Source organism: Seriola lalandi, unplaced genomic scaffold (assembly GCF_002814215.2).
Source record: "Seriola lalandi dorsalis isolate HSWRI2012SDOR001 ecotype SW California unplaced genomic scaffold, Sedor1 jcf7180002054780, whole genome shotgun sequence".
In the NCBI taxonomy this organism is placed as follows: domain Eukaryota; kingdom Metazoa; phylum Chordata; class Actinopteri; order Carangiformes; family Carangidae; genus Seriola; species Seriola lalandi.
Genome location: NW_019525333.1, coordinates 238606 through 257262, shown reverse-complemented (window position 1 = coordinate 257262; position 18657 = coordinate 238606). Strand labels below are relative to the sequence as shown.

Here is an 18657-nt window from a genome sequence, read left to right as displayed (position 1 = left end):
GAAAAAAAACTTCTTATGTGGGAAGTGTGCGAATGTGTAGATTGTTATAATTCCCTCATTAGTTATAATAAGAGAAGTGTTGACGGTCTTTATTAATCACACAGTCATTACGTTTCTGTTGGTGTTAGTCCAGTTGTATGTAATTATTAGTATTAGTATTGACAGAGACAGTTGAGAAAGAGTATCTCAGTGTAGCATGAGGTTGTAATTTTACATGGTAGTTGGTTCCGTCAATCAATCAATCAGACTTTATTTGTATAGCACTTTTCCAACAAACAATAATCCTAACCCAAACAATGTAACACAAAGTGCTTTACAAAATAAAAGTAATAAAAAACAACCCCTCACACGCACACACACACACACACACACACACACACACACACACACACACACACACACACACAGAACAATAAATGACCAAATGATAAATAAAAACAATAAAAAATAAGACAATAATAACAGGAACTGAGCAAATGCTATCATGAATCTCAGAGTGATAAAATGATAAAATACTAAAAAAGAACACATGTATTAAAGTGAGTAAAACCAGAAATAAATGGTAGGGTATTAAAAAAAATCAAATAAAAAAATTAAGACAAAGTAGTAAAGATAAAATAATAAAGTGCTAAAAGAGAGGAAATGCTTGGAAGTAGAAAAAAGTAAAATTAATAAAATAAATAACCAGAAATAAAAGTAAGGCATTAAAAGTAAAACAATAATATAATAATAATAAATTATATAATCATAGAACACAAAAGTACATACCAGTAAAACAGCTTAAAATATATAAATAAATAAAATTCAATAAAACTGGACTAAAAATGTAGGTCTTGAGTTTGCTGTTTAGTATAAATCTCGCGATAACTCGCAACCTGTATTCTCCAAGGAGAACGTACGCATTTTGCTTTGGCGTTCTCGCGTCACTTACTTGCCGTTGCGTCGAATAACGTGCGTATCCCACTACTACTACAACTACTACAACTACTACTACTACTACTACTTCTTTGCTGAGTTGAGTGTTGAGTTTGTTAGAGGGAATGCCAAGCGGAGAAACTTTGGTTGGAGAGGCAGACGGAAACGGCGGCATAATGGGTGAGTTTCCTTACAATTTTAAACCTCTAACCCTGTGTCCCGTTTGCGTGTGTTAATGTCGTCCCCAGTGTGACGCTAACTTTTTGAATAGTTCAGCCGTTGTTTGGCGACCAGTTTTCTACGTAGGGGAAATGAAATGCTTGGAAATAAAGTGGGATGTAGTGTTTAACGTTAGCATAGCCCCCCCATCCGAGTAACTTACTAACTAACTAACTAACTAACTAACGGCTAGTAGTTTATTGTCTCATTGCTTTTCCCGGCAACGTAGCTACACACCTCGTAATTGTGGTCTTCTTCCGGTTTGTTTGGCGTAGAACCATAGCACCTATTTTAAACTAAAGTTAACCTAGTTCACGCCGGTTGCTACCGCCCACCATGCTGTGTTGTGGTGAAACGTTACCTTAAGGTTATTGTTAACATAATGGGGATTAAAACCAGGTTTAAATGTTGAAAATCCGTAGCTGTGTTACTTACATTATATAAGCCAACGTCTAGCAGTCAGTTTAAACGCTCTAGATAGCGCTATTGCTATTTCTAAATGGAGTTTGGCTATGACATCTATTATTTGACGTTATGGTTTGATTTTTCGTATATGTGTTACCCTGCTATTATCTGTTGTTTTTGTCACAGTTGAGTGAGTAGCTACCCAGTTTATATTCCTAGTGTGTTGTGAACTTTGTGCTGTTGCAGTGTGTGAGGAAGAATGAGCTTCGTGTGTTAGCATGATCCTCCCAGGTGGTGAAACAGGTCAGCCCGCAATACTGAAAGCAGCTAACTTGTCAGCTCAGGAGCCTTTTCTAACCGCGCAAGCGCACCGACTGCGTGCGTGCGTGTGTGTGTGGTTGTTGGACTGTGTCTCTTCAAGCGCACCTGCTATTTTGGTTCATGTAGGTGTAGCTGAGGTGGAATATAAATGAAGGAGGGTGTGGTAATTTAATAAGTTCACTCTTTGCAATCACATCGCTGTTGTCATCGTTCAGAAACTGCAGTGCCAAACACAGTGACGCATGACTGCTCAACAAACGGAAAGAGGCTCCCTTCAGGAAATCATGCTGATGTTTTAAATGGTGCAGACATACATGATCTGAACTCACAGCACCTCAAGTCTGCATGGTGTGGGTTTTTATTTAACTCGCATACAAGAATGATAGAACCAAAATGTTGTGTCAGTTTAATATCTACTGTCATAAATGATCACATCAGACCATAAAATGAGACGCAACAGCATTTGCACCAGGGCTGCAAAACAAATCATCAAAAATCGCAATATGGCCGAGTGCAATGTCCAAATCGCAGGAGCTGCAATTTCTATGATAAAGGTAAAATGTGTCACAACATTGTTGTGCGTTGTGGTGCTAGAGAGATGCCCCCGGCCTACACATCATATTCTCCAGACGTAAAAGATAGTTTTTTGCTTGGTACACATCTTCACAAAAATCATGTCATCAATTTAAAATTTTTTACAATGAAAATTCATACTGTATTCAGTGTTGTATTGTTGTTATGTTCTGACATGAACAAGCAATTACGACCACGCCCACTTAGAGAGGAAGTGTACCATTTCTTATCATTGCAGCTGCTTGTAATGCGTCATATTTTGTTATAGACGATCTTTGATATGATCTCTCTGGTCTGACAGCCCTGCCGCTTTGTGTATTACACACTGGAAAGGTGCATCTCTCTCCTCCCCACTTAGGAATGGCAGCATCTTGATCCTTGGGTCTAAGTCAGAGCCTCTGTGCAGGACTTGCTGCACGTCCACACTTTGCAGTTCAAGCTCCTGTTTCTATAGTCTGCCTCATCTCTGTTACTAAAGTGGAGTCTTCCTGTGAGATACAGAAATGCTCCAATTTAGTTTTAAGTGGTGCAATCATCGGCCATCGTCATACAGTTGGCTGATCTTTCTCACACGTGGTGGTGGTGGTGGTGCTTTTCACTGGTCACACTAGCTAATCAGCTGCTATGATGTCACCTTTGTTGAGTGTATGCACATCATTGGTAATTAAGGAGAGAACAGATATTTGGAACCGATATGCCAACACAAAACTACTGCTGTAGAAGGACACTCACTGTGTCGTCCAGGTGTTTCTATTATTTTGTCGACCCCATTTCTATCAATGAATGTAGGTAAATAACAGACACACCTGTATAATATAACACAGCTCCACACACATCCTACACAATGATCATCAACAACTGTCTAAAACAATTTAAATAAAAACTGACCATTATAACCTCCATGCAGGAGGATTTACTGCAGGACTGTTGTGTTAGACTACATCAGTTTTAGCTAGATGTTTCTAATAAACTGAACACTGAGTGTATATTAGTAATTATCAGTTGTATGTACAGGCTGCAAAGAGCCTGAATGGAATTAATTGGTAGGTATTGGTGCTGTTCTCACCTGTGAACTGATTCACCTGGCAGCTTAGAGATGTTTTTTTTAATTTAATAGTTTTATCATATATTATTATTATCACCAAATAAGATCTTTTATCCCTCCCCTTTTTTTCGAAATTGTACGCAGTAACACATTTACTCAGAGATATTTAATTTTATTGGTTAATAAAACACAACAGTAATGATAATAGGAAAATGCTGAATATTACCATCGATAATCAGTCGATCCCTAGTCTGAGGAACATAATTCTTTATTTCCCAGTTGGTGTCAATATGCTGACAGGTCACAGTGACATCACTGAATCGATGTATTGATCTAGATTGATAGATTGTTATACCCCTAACTGACAGCTGAGTTCAGTGCAAAGCAGCTGTGGACAGCAGACACTGTCAGAATCTCTCACACTAATTTATAGATAAGTGATTTAAAGAGGTTCCTGCTTTTAACACGATAAACGTTAATTACCTGCTGGGGAGGGATTAGTTAAAATTATTTACTTTAAGCGTTATTCCATCACTGCGGTGCATTTTCTCAGTGTAAGTGGCGGCAGATTGACATTGCGCCAGAAACAGAGACGTCTATTCTGAGCAACATTTTTCATCAAAATAAAGACAACTCGCTTTGCACTGCCTCAATTGGAAGAACCTACCACCTGTTTGTGCAGCTCCTCCGACCCGTGCACCGTATGCTCTGTGTGTGGTGTCAAAATACCCACACAGACGGGCAAAGGGAATTTGAAGGTCAGGAAATTACCAAACCCATGGACAAAAAACAGGGTTCTCAGTGTGATGACAAGAACATTAATAGATCATCTCCATCAACAAGCACAGGAATATTTCTCTATTTAGCAATTGTATGAGGATCAATAACAGCATCGATTTAATTTCTGTTCCTGTTTAGTTTGTGGGAGGTTGACAGACCGTTGTATGGTGCCATGTTTTGGTGTTAAATACCTGGCGTTGCATGCCTGGTAAGCAAAATTAACAATTGAACTAACAATATTCAAATCTAATGGAAGTGGTATCACCACAACAAACATCTAGAAGAGAAGCAGACATCTTTGGTCCCAAGCTGTGGGACACAGATAAATGTGCTCCATAATGAGTAATTCAACATCTAAGGCTATCAATGGACTGTAATTGGTGATATCTTGCAGCCAGAGCCAAGTGATATTTCGTCTGTGCTGTTTGCATAGTGCCAATGACATAGCACAGATGGGCAGGTCAGGCATTCAGCCAGACTGACAGAGTGTCAGATGGCATGGCAGTCAAATACCAGGGGGAAGACTATGACGACTGCACTGAGTGTGCTCTTAGTTTGTTCTGGTCTGTCCGTGTAGAAGAGTTTAGGGCATAAACATAATTTTGATCCTGTAATTTGTTTCTATGTTCATGGCTTCAGATCTGATTTTATACCACAAACTTGTGTCATGATTGAGATTGAGAATGGAAGAAAACATGAATAATAGTCTGAGTAAGCAGTATTGCGTGACTGCTTAATTCATACTGTTGCATAAATTGTAAGACAATGTTGAAGTAATCCAAAGTATTTAGAATATGTTGCTCATAATGAGTCATCTAATGGAACAGGTTTCAGGGACGTAGTCTGTGATCTGTAGTGGAAGACGGTGAGAATTGAGTGGTGCAGAAAATGTGCGGAAAAAGACGTGGTCTGTTACTTAGTGGAGAAAAAGAAATCATCCTTAGTTATTTGGAAATTTATTTTAATGCAGCCTCAAAAAGAAACATTCTTCTATGAACAGCATTAATGTCTTTTGAAGAATTTTCACTGTTGCTACACGAGTCAGTGTGAACCCACAGTCGCATCACATTGCTAAGATATTTGGTATTTAAGACATGAGATTTCTTTCCATATCAAGCAGCTCTGATGTGAGGGGAAAGTTTGATTTGGGACATTTTTAGGTGCCGTGTGAAAGGAGCCGAGTCGTATCAACAGAGAACTCTGGACGAATAACTGTGGGATGATGCATGAAATTTCTGCACTGTCCTAAGGTCGTGGGAAGGGATTTGTCAGAAAGCATTGGTATCCTCACTGCTGTCAGTTCATACTCGGTGCTCAGGGCCCTGCCTCTGGGCTGGTCGGACCTCCTTGTAACCCCAGCTTCCTGGAGGCTCCCCACATTGTTTCCGCTAGTTTAACAACCACCAGCGCACCCTGCATTTTTCTGACTGTTATTGTCGAGTTGCTTTCCTGTAGTGATTTCTTTGGTCAGTGACACTGTCTTGGAGCTTAAGCTGAACACAAAGTTTATTGGTTCTCTTTTAGAGAATGGTATCTGAACTATTTAATGAGTGGTGCCTTAAAAGAAGCAATGCCTTCCTTTAGTCAACCCATTTAAATATTCCAGGAAGTTGTAAAACACCTTTTTTTTTTCTTTTTTTTTGCATACATGCTTACTTTGACTTTGTCTAGTGCAGTGGTAATTACCACAACCAAGTTGGCCCAATACTTGTTTCTGTTTTTGAGTTGTTGTTTTTTTGTTTGTTTGTTTTTGTAGTTTACTTATTTATTTGATTGGGACAGTGTAATTTAACATAGTTTCAAAATACGGCATGAAACTAATGTGTTGCACAAAGAGTTTATAGCTTATGCTTATTTTCCACTCCTGTCCATAGTTGGGCTTTTACATGTATAATTAAATCTGTTAAAAGCAAAAACAACACATAACAGACAACACAATTGATAATATCCTATAATTAGCTAATAATATGCAGATGTACAATCTCAAAAGAGACAACAACAGCACAACAAAATACAAATAGTCTAACCCAATTAACATTAATTGTAATTAACAATACAATTAGCTAATAATAAGTAAAGCTCTGGTTTGCTTTTATCAGCACTTAGCCTTTGTTGTGACGGAATTTATATCTGGAGTTAACTGGATTTCAGTTGGTCATGTGTTCCACAGTTGACAGCCCTTTATGGAGAAAACTGATTGTCCAAATTTAGATCTATGATGCCATTCATATATCTGGAGAGAGACTCTAGGGTTAAACTGCTGATACATTTATAAACTAATTCGGGAAAAAGCAGAGTAAAGATGAGTAAAGCTCTCAAAACCAAGTAGATTGTATCTTTTCAGTATGTGATAGTTAAAGGCTTTTTGTCCGTTATTTTCAAAAACACAATGTGCTGAACTTTTCATTTAGCGAAACTCAAAGTCTCAAAGTGCCACAGTAACACAGAACACACAGTAGGACAGACAACAAGTGGGAGCTCCCACACCTTTGAACTAAAACTATAGCGAGGTAAAACATGGAACCGATAGTCAAGCCAAACGGTCCGACCTGATTTCTCATATTATTTGCCAGAAACAAATCTATCAACATGATTTGGATCAAGTTCAGCTCATTTTTTTTTATTAGCAATATTTCCTGCTGATGCTCCGATGCACTTATAGAGAATGCAGCTACATTTTGAACAGCTCGAATATAAACTTCTCACCCATGTTCGAACGACTGTTTGAATTTTGAACAAAAAGCGACATCCCTAGTGCAAGGATGTGAGGGGTCTGACTGTAGATGGTGATGCTTGAGTCCATACTGTTATACAATATCTGTGATGACAGATTACAACCAAATAAGACAGTAAAACAGCTCAAGTGCCGGTAACTGAAATTTGATGCATAATCGGACCCAAATTCAGCAAGTAATTTTCTGAAGCAGAGTACGTGCGTACGCAGTCACAGTTGGTTAATACAGTGCTGCACATATCAGTGTACGTGACACATCTCCTGTTGATAATCACACCGTAGCCACAAAATGTCGGAATAGCAGCAAGGTTGCTGGTGATGCTTTTTATGAACTGTATGTGAAAGAGCACAGTGTTGAGCTGACATCACTTTCAGTGCAACCAAAACCAAGCGTTTCACTTCAACATCCTGCCGTTAGTCTCTTCGCGTGTCCCTTCACATTAGAGATGAAGTTGTGTTCTCAGACGTTAGCGCACTGATTCAGGCTGAATGTTTGTCAGCTGTCTCCACAGCAGGAAGCAGCGGGCCCAGGGATGTAAGCCAGAAGTCTGATAGTCTGTTTTGAAATGTGTGTCCATGTGTAAGTGGTTAGTGAGTCCAGTGCGACGAGTGAAGGATGCATCAGGTTAAATTCAGAATAACCGGTGACAGCTCCTATAAACACACAGGAAATGGCTGTTCAGTGATACAGTACAGTTACTCTAGTGTAGGTCTGACTGTTGTTGATGCATAGTACTGTAGAAATGTGTTATGTCAACAGTCAAGGACATTCTTTAACCCACTGACGTCTTCAAGATGTTTCTATTAATATCTTTGGGATAATACAGCCGTGGTTTAAATGTTAGAATTTTTAGACTCTAATCTCCGGTTCATAGTTTTACAAGATCATGTGACTCTAGAAGGCCAATGAGGAGGCCTCTAACATTTCGTTCATTTTAGGCATTTATTATACATTTATCTACCATTTTATGTATATACTGTGCTAATTTTAGGAACCTAAGACTTTGATAAACCCATTTTAATCACCAAAACAATTCATCCACATCAGTAAAGGTTTGTTTTCACAAGAGATATGAAGAATTTCAAAAACCGGGTTTAAATTTTTCAGCATTAGGGGCAAATGAACGGTTTACAAAGTGTTCTAGGACAAAAGGGGGCTCATCATAGAAAGAACTGAGATTGTTCTGAAAATTGTGATATAAAACACGTTTAAAAAGGTGCGACAGCTGCGTAAGTGTTTTAGTTCCTAGTGGAAGAGGTCGTTAACTGACTGAGTGTCATGTCTGTTAACTGTCAAACAAAAACTGAAACCTGTTCTCCAGATTCATGGTAGATCTCTATTTTATATCTGCTGTTACTCAGTGAGATAGATTTATATTTCGAGCCTCTGTGTATATTGGTGAAATTATTCATTCATATACCAAGAGGTAGCAAACCTGCCAGCAGATAAGCAGAGCTAAGAAAGAAATCCTCTGTGACTTAAAGAGTTTTTTTATTTTTTTTACTAATTTCTTTCTGTCTCTCTTCTCTGTGTTTGTGCACCTGCCTCCTCGACCTGCCTCCTTCGACTGGCCTCCAACCCAGCTGTAAGTACTCTGACTCACATCTGCCGGCTTAGTCTCTGGGCTCTACAAACCGAATCAACTGTAGTAAAAATGGCTCATAAAAATTCACTGTTCACCAAATGCTCATAAATGGATTTTGTTTTTTTTTTTAAATATTTGACATTGAGTCATTTGAATCTAGTGACACCTACAGCCTAAAAGGTCTAATATGAGATCTTTGAGGTTATAGTTTCACCTTTGTCTCACCAGGATTTTATATTTTTTGGTCCACAGCAACAGAAGAACCTGGAGGGCTATGTGGGCTTTGCAAATCTACCCAACCAAGTTTACAGAAAATCAGTGAAGAGAGGTTTTGAGTTCACACTCATGGTTGTAGGTGAGTAATGATTTTAAATTCTCTTTTATTGCTTTTAAATAAAAACATTTTTTTACATAATTTTCTGCATTTTCAATTTTTTTATGTCTTTATCAACATGGATCGTGCATAAAAATAAACTATGCTAATGCATCAATCATGCATGATGGTGATTTGAACATGTTTACAGCCTGGTACAAAAGAGATAATTTCCTGCTTCATGACACCTGTTTATATAATTCACCTGTTTACATTTTATTAAGGCTTAAAGTTATGTCTAATGAGGGCGTGGCCTCTTTGAGTGACAGGTGGTGAGCGTATGCTTGCCACAAACCGGCATGCACTGAAATCCCAGCTCCACATGCCCCCCTCCTCTTTGACCATTTTTGGATTAGATGGGAATTAGGGGCTGAATCAGACACTGCCAAGATGGCGACGGTGGGGCAGCTCACTCTGAGCTTCAAAACCGCTCCTCCATGAGGTCACCCACAGGTGACTACGTCCATCTTTATTTACAGTCTATGGCATTGATCTGAGGCAAACAAACACTGATGGAATGACCATTTCTCAGTCTGTTTACTTATTGAAATGAGAAGATGTCTGTGTTATAACCCACCATGTTGGTGTGTTGAGCAGTCATGCGTTTCTCAGAAGCTCCAGCAGTCATCTGTCCAAACACATTAGAGATAATTGTAGTTGAGGAGGAGACGTTGCACATAAAACAAAAAACAAGACTCCAAATGTTTGCAATTTAGCAGCACAGGCAGCCCACCGCTGCTGCATATGTGTGTTTGCACTTGTGTGTGCGTGGCTTGTGTCTCTTGGATTGTGTGGTGGTGGGGGGGGGGAGGTTTCCTGTCATTCCAATGATGCAGCCAAAGTGAAAGAGCCAGAGCAGCTGATTTAAAGCGAGGCACACCCACAGAACCCTTCCTTTTCTTTTTTCCTGCACGTTGTCCAGGGCTACCTGGGCAGGAAGAGGCGCTGAATGATTTCACAATGTCACATCCTGTCCACTGAGTTTGTGGCTTTCAGTGTCTACCTGCCTCCAGGCCTAAAGAGCCTGTTTCCATGGCGATCAGAGCACCCTCCTCCTTCCTGGCTGCATTCATGTAGTCACACCCTGGAGTTTCCCCCCGCTGTGTACTAGCAATTTTGTGGTGCAGCGTGTAATTAGAATAGCAGGGTAATTTGCCAAGTCGAACGCTTGTCATGCCGGAGATGAAGTGTCAGATCGTCTGTACTTTTCCTTCCTTTTCTAGGGGTTGATTGGAGTGATATAAAACACATTTACCAACCAGGGCGGGAAACCCACTGTTAATGCAATTTATGCAATATCATACAATTTATAGAAAATGCATATTTCAGAGAGACAACAAGGAAGTAATAGAATTAATGTCATAAACAGTTCCCTTGTTAAATGGAAGGGAATTCTGCCCTTATCAAATAAAGACAGAGAAAAATTAAGCCATCAAACAAATGTCTTAATAAATCTAAATTACCACTTCTTTTCATAATTCATCAGTCACTATTGTAAATTGTCGTAATTACCAATGTTATGATTACAATTCAAAATGTTAAACTAAAAATACAGAATTTGTATTTTTATGCTGAAGTCATAGTTGAAGGTCCCCTGAATGACTTTTTAGAATCTGTGGGTTCAAGTATGTTGTAGTGTTGGTGTGGATGTAGTGGGGGGGGGGAGCTATTGTTGGCGGACAACTGAAAGTGGGCCAGAGCCATTTGTTGGTCAAAGTCAATATTTGGCAGTGATTTACACATTGGCAGGAACTGACCTGGATGTCGGCCACTACAGCCGGAGCTCATTGTGTTCGGTCCTGGTTGACAGAGAGTTGAATGCTCTCATTTGTGTCCCTTTTGGAAAGAATACCTTCACATAACTGAGAGGGGCTTTCAGGAGGAAAATGGATGGCTTTGCCAACAGATATGTGTTAAACACTTGTGTCATGCCGCAGACTTGTTAAACTTTTACTGTCTCCTGCTCCTTTTGAAAGGGAAGTCCCATTCATAAACACAGAGAAGTGGAGAGAACATTACTGCTTTCATACGATAATGTTTAACACAAAAAAATTCCCTTTTTTCTCATTTATCTGCAACATTTTTAGCCAGTTTCTTGAACGCCCTGTTAAATGCAGTGACCTAACGCGGGCTGCCTGTCACAGGTCCAACTTTACCTGCTTCCCCTGTAACAGCCTCTTCCATACAGTGGGAAGTTCTTTTGAATAAACCCCCATGGAAATTTCCTTTAAAGGAAATGTGTTGGCTGCAGAGTGAGCTGTGCTCAGCAAGTCTGGCCCCTTCTGCAAACTGGGATGTCTGGCTGTAATGACACTGAAAGGCTTCTTTATATATCCTGGTTCAGAAAACCTAAAAAATATTTTACACCAGTTTTCTAGAGCTGGAAAAAAAATCTACAATGTCCTGAAATATATTGTGTCGACCTGGAAAACTCACATCTTTTCATCTTTTCATGACCCAGAACACACATACAGCAGAGATTCTCAATTATGTACTTGAATTTCAGGAGTCTCATATTGTTTTTGTTCTAAAATGAAACATCATTTGATGCCACATAATTAATATAGTTAATATATCACTTAATTTTGTAAAATCCAAATCGAGGCGATCTTCTGTCCTACTTCCAAATTAGACTTCCTTGATTGCTGTACATTAACATACATTAAGATTCACAAGTAGCCACAGAAGGTTGCACATCCGTGTTTGCTTCTTGATTTGGTCTTATCAGTCACAGCTGATCCTATCACATGATCCTATTGCTGAAATGATCGATGACGTTCTGCTGCCATGAACACTTTATACTCAGTTCCACCTTGTCGTCGGCCCAGGCAAAGAAATATCTGATGTTTTTCACCGCTGCTGTTCCCTGTTCGTAGTATTTTCTGCAAGTACAGTGCGAGTAGAGGGTCTGCTTCCTGTTAACACCGGCATGCACATGCCCAGTGTACATCACCGGTCATTCGATATGAGTTTGAAGGCAGGTAGTTTGGACAGAGCTGAAACGCTCGTCTGCAGCAGTGTGGACCTGGTCTGACTCACAGAGCAGCGAGGGTAGAGAATATTTTTCAGTCAGTCAAAGCCAATTATCATCTCATCAGATCTCCAACAGCTAATGTCAGTCTTGTGGCAGAGTCATCACCATAACTCCTGAGCTTCATGATTGGTTCTTGTGTAACCAGAGCTCCTCGTTCGCCCTCTCCTCTCACTGGGCCTCGATCAGTATCTCACCGTGTGGCTCTTTAGTCCCGCTGTTCTTGTTAGCTCTCGGCTTCCTTAATTCAAACTGACATTTATATCATATGCATTTCACCCACAGTTTGCACAGAACAACAGCCCTTCCCCTGGTAACCATCAGTCTCCAGTGAGTAAGAGCTCAGCCTTGAACAGATGTTTCATCACAGACCAGTTCAGTGATCGCTGAAACGTTTCTGTTGAGTTTGCAAGATAAATGTGGCTTTACCCTCTCGGGAAAACATTTGACTCCGAGACAGCGTTGAGTGAAGGATCCTTTTGTATGATGTTCTTCATCACGCCGTCCTCCTCTCGTGGAGCGTTGAATGTTGTTGGCAACGGTGGCAGCATCTTGGCCCCGGCCACTTGTAAAGGTCAGGACCGGCGTATGACTGCCTCTTCTCTCACACTGAAGCTTTTGTTCAGCCGCTCCTTGTTGCCCTCCACTCACCCCAGTCTTAACAGGCACACTGCTGATGGTATTGGATTACCACAGCCAGGCGCTCCCGGTTCATGCAGAGTTTTTGTTTTTATTTAAGCTCCAAAAAGAGCCTGAATATGTGCTTTAGAAAATTGCACCAGATTAATGTCTTATCATTAAATTATTCAAAGTTTACCAAAATTAAAGAGCTACTAACATTAGCATGCCTGGCTAACTATCTGACTACGTATAGCAGCAAACTAATGCATGCTAGCTAATATTAGTATTGCTCCCAAAGCCAAGAGTTAGCATTTAATTAATTAGCTACATAATTTCAGGGATTACAGACATTACCGTCATGGATTCAGGGTGAAATTAGCAGCTCTCTGTTGGATGATTTATCTGGAATTACTTTAACAAACTCATCGGTTAATCCAAATCCTCGAGGCCTCTTCTCTTACGGACTCGAGTGAAACAAGGTTTTAAAAAATGTTCACAAAAAATGTGACTTTACCAGATAATCATTAAGTTGTAGTTAAAGAAAAAGTTGTTCCATAAATCCTCTCCAAAAGAGGGGTGGTGGGTCTAACTGGAGGGCTGGTTTCTTCTGGTACAATAATAAAACAAAACATTTTTCAATTGAGAACTTGAGATTTTCACTAAAGAAAAGGAGCCTGTTAAATTTGTCTAAACACAAGTCGCCATACAAGAACTTCCCCTGATTAAAATCCAGTTTATAATTGATAAAAAAATTATGATTTAAATCAGACACTCAGATCAGAGAATAACAAAACAACATTTTGAATCTGGGTGATTGAGGACCGTGTTTTGACACCCAGCCCTGCCCATCCAGATGTTGTAATTTGTTGTTGGAACAGTAAGAAACAGTTGAAGTGTTGGCCTGGTTTCCCTTAATGACATTGTTGTACAGTTGTTTTAGCAGAGTCACTCTCACAGGAAGCGTTGCAGTGTGGCTGATGAGATGAGATGATAGGAATAAGTAACAAGAAAACAAGGCAGTAATGACCAATCAGCAAGTGATGTCATGGGTCTTTTAACCTCAAATGAACTGAATCGCAAACTGTCAAAGTGTGAAGACCAAGAAGATTAGGAATGGAGAGTTTGCTTTTTGATTTCTTTTCTTCTTCCTTTGTTAAAGTGAGACTTCATGATGACTGTGGTGGTTTAAAATCCTCCCTCCCCTCCCTTCCCATGATTCTCTGATTAGATTCCTGAAACGCAGACAGGAAAAGGATTTGGGAGGATAGAACTTGCACCCTGGCCGTCTCTTTCTTCATCTCATGTTAACACGTGCCTTTTTAAAGAAATTGACAAAACAAGGTTAAAGGGATTTATTTCCTGTGCTGAAAAAAGCTTTTGAATCTCAAACATGTGAAGTATGTGAAACGGCAAAAAGACTGCATTACTAATGCAGCTGATAAACATCTGGACATTGTTTCATGCGCCTCAGTCTGGCATGAAAAAGAGGATTAAAAACCAAGTAAGGCATGACATGCATCTGTGGAGTTCACTCCCACACACTCACGCTGCTCTTTGTCTTTCAGGGGAATCTGGGCTGGGGAAGTCGACGCTGATCAACTCGCTCTTTCTGACGGACCTCTACTCCCCCGAGTACCCGGGCCCTTCGCACAGAATAAAAAAAACTGTACAGGTAACACACACCTTTCTTCTGTTCGAGTGTCAACGCAAGTCATTTCACCTGCTGACAAACTGGAAGGAACTTCTTCGAATGTGGTTCAAACATTCACTACAACTCAAGGATGGACTGATTAGATTTTGGAGGCTAAAGGCCAAAGGTCAAGGTCACGGTGACCTCGCAAAACACGGTTTTGGACTTGTGAACGCAATATCTCTGTCACGCCTTGAAGGAACATCTTCAGGTTTGGTGCAAACGTTCACTTGATTTCAAGAACAAACTGATGTTTTGGTGGCTACAGGTCAAAGGTCAAGGTCACGGTAACCTCACAAAACATGAATTTGGCCTTTTTGAACCCAATATCTCCAGAACTGCTCAAGGAATCGCTTCCAATTTTGCACAAATGTCCATTTGGACTCAAGGATGGACTGATTAAACTGTGGTCAAAGGTCAAAGGTCACGGTGACTTTAGAAAACACTTTTTAGCCATTACTCAAGACTTCAAAGCAATTATGACAGAATTTCACACAAATGTTTAATATGTTCTCTGACTCTGGATAAACAGGGATGTGACCTGAAACTAGTCTGAGTGTCGGAGGGATACGACCACGAGGAGCTGATTCCAGTTTTAATCTAGTTTTCTCTTTACTGAAACATGATAGACTGATGTGACCCTGACAACACAGGTGTGCCCCGGCCTTTTCTCTCTCTCCGTGTTACAGGCATCCGCTGAATATTTGCTGTGTGAGATCTTGTTTTATGAGGCTGCTCCTCCCAGCTGTTGTCACCCATGAGTTTATGTTAGACAGTGAAACCGGTTCATCTGCTTTAACAATGAGGTAGTCTGTTTGCCCAAGGCAGAATGTGTTATAGTTTCTTATTAGGCCATGTAATTGTGATTGATTGTTGTTAGGTTTTACAGTTGACACATTTCCCCACATTAACTTGCCTTTTAAATGGTTTCCTATTTAGGAAAGTAAAGAGAATAAAGATTTATTCATTGTGTTGAGTATTTTACAGAAAATCTACCCTAGAACAGGACTGAGGTGTTCCTATTTTTTTGCAATTTTGTATTAGACTTTAAAGAACATAAACATTTGATGGTCTCATCTAAATGGAATGAGCTACCATAGTAACCAATTACATCCCAGGAATATTAGGATGTACATATGCACACAAAAATACAATTTCAAACCTTATTGTGATTTTAAAGGCCCTGAACGTCCAACTGCAGTTTCATTGCAAAGAAACCAAAAAAAATGGCAACATGCATCACAACTTTTAAGAAAAGCTGCTGCGAAATCAGGTATTTTAGCCCACAACAATCCCCCCAAAAGAAAGCCTGCGAAATCCTGGACAGGCTGAGTGATACGTAAACGTCCATTTGAAGAGTGAGAGGTGATACCGTTGGTGTGAAGAAGCTCCCACATGCTTCTCTCTCCCGTCCTCCGCCTTTAGTAGTCTTCAGTTTGGGTTAATCTAGCTGCAAGCGGAGCATCTTCCCTTCACCTGCTCCTTGTGATCTAGTACTTTGCTCTAAATCTCCTCTAATCCCTGGCAACACACCGAGGGACTCTGTCTGCCCTTGCCCCTCTGCTGCTTCCAATTTGTTAACCTGCCCATTACATCCCCTCAGCTCCTCTTAAAAGTTTAAATGAGATTTAGACTGTCTGCGATTCAGCTCCAGGGGAGAATGTATTTTTGTATGCTGAATTTAATGCTTGAAATTAAATGTACTGTATGTGAGTACGTGTTGCTCGTTTATCCTTTCACGGACCGAGACAATAAATATACAGAGAACTTTTCTTTTTCTCTCTCCAGGAGCCACAAACTAATTATATTTGAAATAATTGTGGCCGCTTTGTTTCCTAGTCATGCCAGAGAACAGGACGAAACCCAGAGGAATACTGAATGTAATAGATTCCTGTTCATTATAAGCTGACAGAGTGGGTGTTAAGTTTTGGAGGTGATAGGCCAGATGTCTCTGTTGTTCCTGGTTAATAAGGCTCCGTTTGCCCCGAGAGCATATAAGGACAGGGACTTGGTGATTAGCCAGCGAGGCCACGTGCACTGAGCTTAGTCTTGTTTTGCCAGTGCACAGGCACGCCTCGCTTTTCGCATCAGACACTCACTCCTGCTTCCGTGGAATTTTAGGATTAAAATAACAACAAAAGTGCAGAAAACAAGTTTGACGGAGGCGTGATGTCGACGAGAGAGATGAGAGGAGAACGGACACAGACTGGTTGGAGCTGGCAGAAAGGCTACGGTCACTCAGATAACCACTCTTTACAGCTGTGGCGAGCAGAATGTACAACATGTCGAACCTTGAAGCCCGAGGCTGAAGACTGGAAACTAGAAGCACTTCCTCATGGTTAAATGCCTCCGCCACTCAGGTCACCTCCCTGTTTAATCCAGAGTCATAAAATATGAAACATTTGTGTGAAATTTAGTCATAATTGCTGTGTGATGTCCTGAGTAATGGCAAAAAAGTAACTGTGACCTTGAACTTTTGACCTTTGACCCCCAAAATCTAATCAGCTCATCCTTGAGTTCAAGTGAACATTTGTGCCAAATTTGAAGGGATTCCTTTGAGGAGTTCTGGTTCAAAACAAGTCCAAAATCATGTTTTGTAAGGTCACCTTGACCTTTGACCTTTAGCCACCAAATTCTAGTTGCTGTGTCCTTGAGTCCAGATGAACGCTTTTACCAAATTTGATGAAATTCCCTCAAGGCGTTATTGTGGAGATATTGTGTTCACAAGGCCAAACCCGCATTTTGTGAGGTCACCGTGACCTTGACCTTTGACCTTTGATCCCCAAAATCTAATCGGTTCATCCTTGAGTCCTTGTGAATGTTTTTGCCAAACGTGAAGAAGTTCCACAAGGCGTTTGAAGATATCGTGTCCACGAGAATGGGACGATCCTTATCAATATAAATGAGGCGTTCGCTGTCTGACACCTGAACCTGACATGAGGCGGGATCCTGTCCTCCGTTCATCGCAGCAGAACTTTCCCAGAATCGTCTTGAGACTCCTGCCGAGGCGTCACTCGGCGAAACGTCCGTCCGATCCTCGCCCGAAAAATATCAAATAAATTCTTGTTGTATATTATATGAGAGCCGCTAGCTCTCTGTAGAATTACAGACTCAAATCTCTTAATTCCTGCTTCACGGAGAGAAGACCTGAGCACGCTGTTTTCTGAAGGGACATTCAGAGCGCCTCGCTTTATGAACCATGGCGTAAATACAACAGCCGCTGACTCATGACTAGGTTGATCCAATCAGTCACACATTCTCCTCGCTGATCACGCCTTCCTCAGCACAACGGGCCTTTAATGTTAACTCTCAGTCGACTGTCAGCTGACTGTCAGGTGACATGTGACCTCATTCTTTAATGTAAACGCATCCTCTTAACTCTTACGTACGTTACAGCACATCTGTATTGTATTGTATTTGTATTTGAGGCGCTGTGCTTCATCTTAGATTGTTTAGTGGCAACAACATAGTTTTTCTAAATTTCCGCACCTGCAAATCTTTTCTATACATTTACAAAGTTGAATTTGAAGGGTGACATCATGGCTGCGCGATATTCAATTACATTTCGACTAATTGTGACATACAGCCACAGCCTTGTAATCTTTTAGTCAAACGTTTCCCGCTCTTTTCAGGTGGAACAGTCGAAGGTTCTTGTAAAGGAAGGAGGAGTCCATCTTCTGCTCACCATCGTCGACACCCCCGGGTTTGGTGACGCTGTTGACAACAGTAACTGGTGAGTTCAGCTAGTTGTCATTGTTTTAGATAAGTTCTATTAATGATGATGGTGATGATGATGATTATACACTGTGACTATATCACTGTACTGTATGGTGTGTGGTTCTCAGCTGGCAGCCAGTCACCGATTACATCGACAGCAAGTTTGAAGATTACCTCAACGCAGAGTCTCGGGTCAACAGACGACAGATGCCAGACAGCAGAGTGCAGTGCTGCCTGTACTTCATTGCCCCGTCTGGACATGGGTAGGTACTACATTTTATTAAGGTGTATTTTAAATAAGGCATTTCACAAATGTACCACTTCAACATCACAATGTTTGTTAAGGCTTCCCTGCCATGTTCATAGCATCAGATGGTATATAACTGATTAAAGTGGTTTAAAAAAAAAACATAATGCTAAATATTTTTTTTTCGATTGATAAATTAATTGTTTTAAAATCTGCTCATCACATTGTCTCAGAACCAGGAGATTAATCCTCCGAAGGCTTATTTTTGAATGTTTGTAAATTCAGCTGGGAACAAAAGTATAGTTGTCCATAAATATTCTGTTGGTTGATTAGCTGAGTCGGTCAGTAGATAAAGGTCCTGACATAAAAACACCATTGAATTAGACATTAATACAACTCA

At 40.4% G+C, this 18657-nt stretch overlaps 1 protein-coding gene across 2 annotated transcripts in view; it reads left to right on the top strand.

Moving 5' to 3' along the window:
- The first annotated feature begins 923 nt into the window (after window positions 1-923).
- septin7a (septin 7a) overlaps window positions 924-18657 on the top strand; it is a 29757-nt gene continuing 12023 nt past the window's right edge. Inside the window, exons 1-6 of one of the 2 annotated variants that reach the window (XM_087179076.1) lie at window positions 924-1095; window positions 1192-1193; window positions 8831-8933; window positions 14169-14275; window positions 17926-18026; window positions 18139-18273. In XM_087179076.1, coding sequence (XP_087035202.1) covers window positions 1041-1095; window positions 1192-1193; window positions 8831-8933; window positions 14169-14275; window positions 17926-18026; window positions 18139-18273 — 503 coding nt within the window. In that variant the 5' untranslated portion in view covers window positions 924-1040. Of the gene's footprint in view, window positions 1096-1191; window positions 1194-8810; window positions 8934-14168; window positions 14276-17925; window positions 18027-18138; window positions 18274-18657 lie in introns of those variants that run through there. The other variant, XM_023425458.2, reaches the window with a different exon arrangement.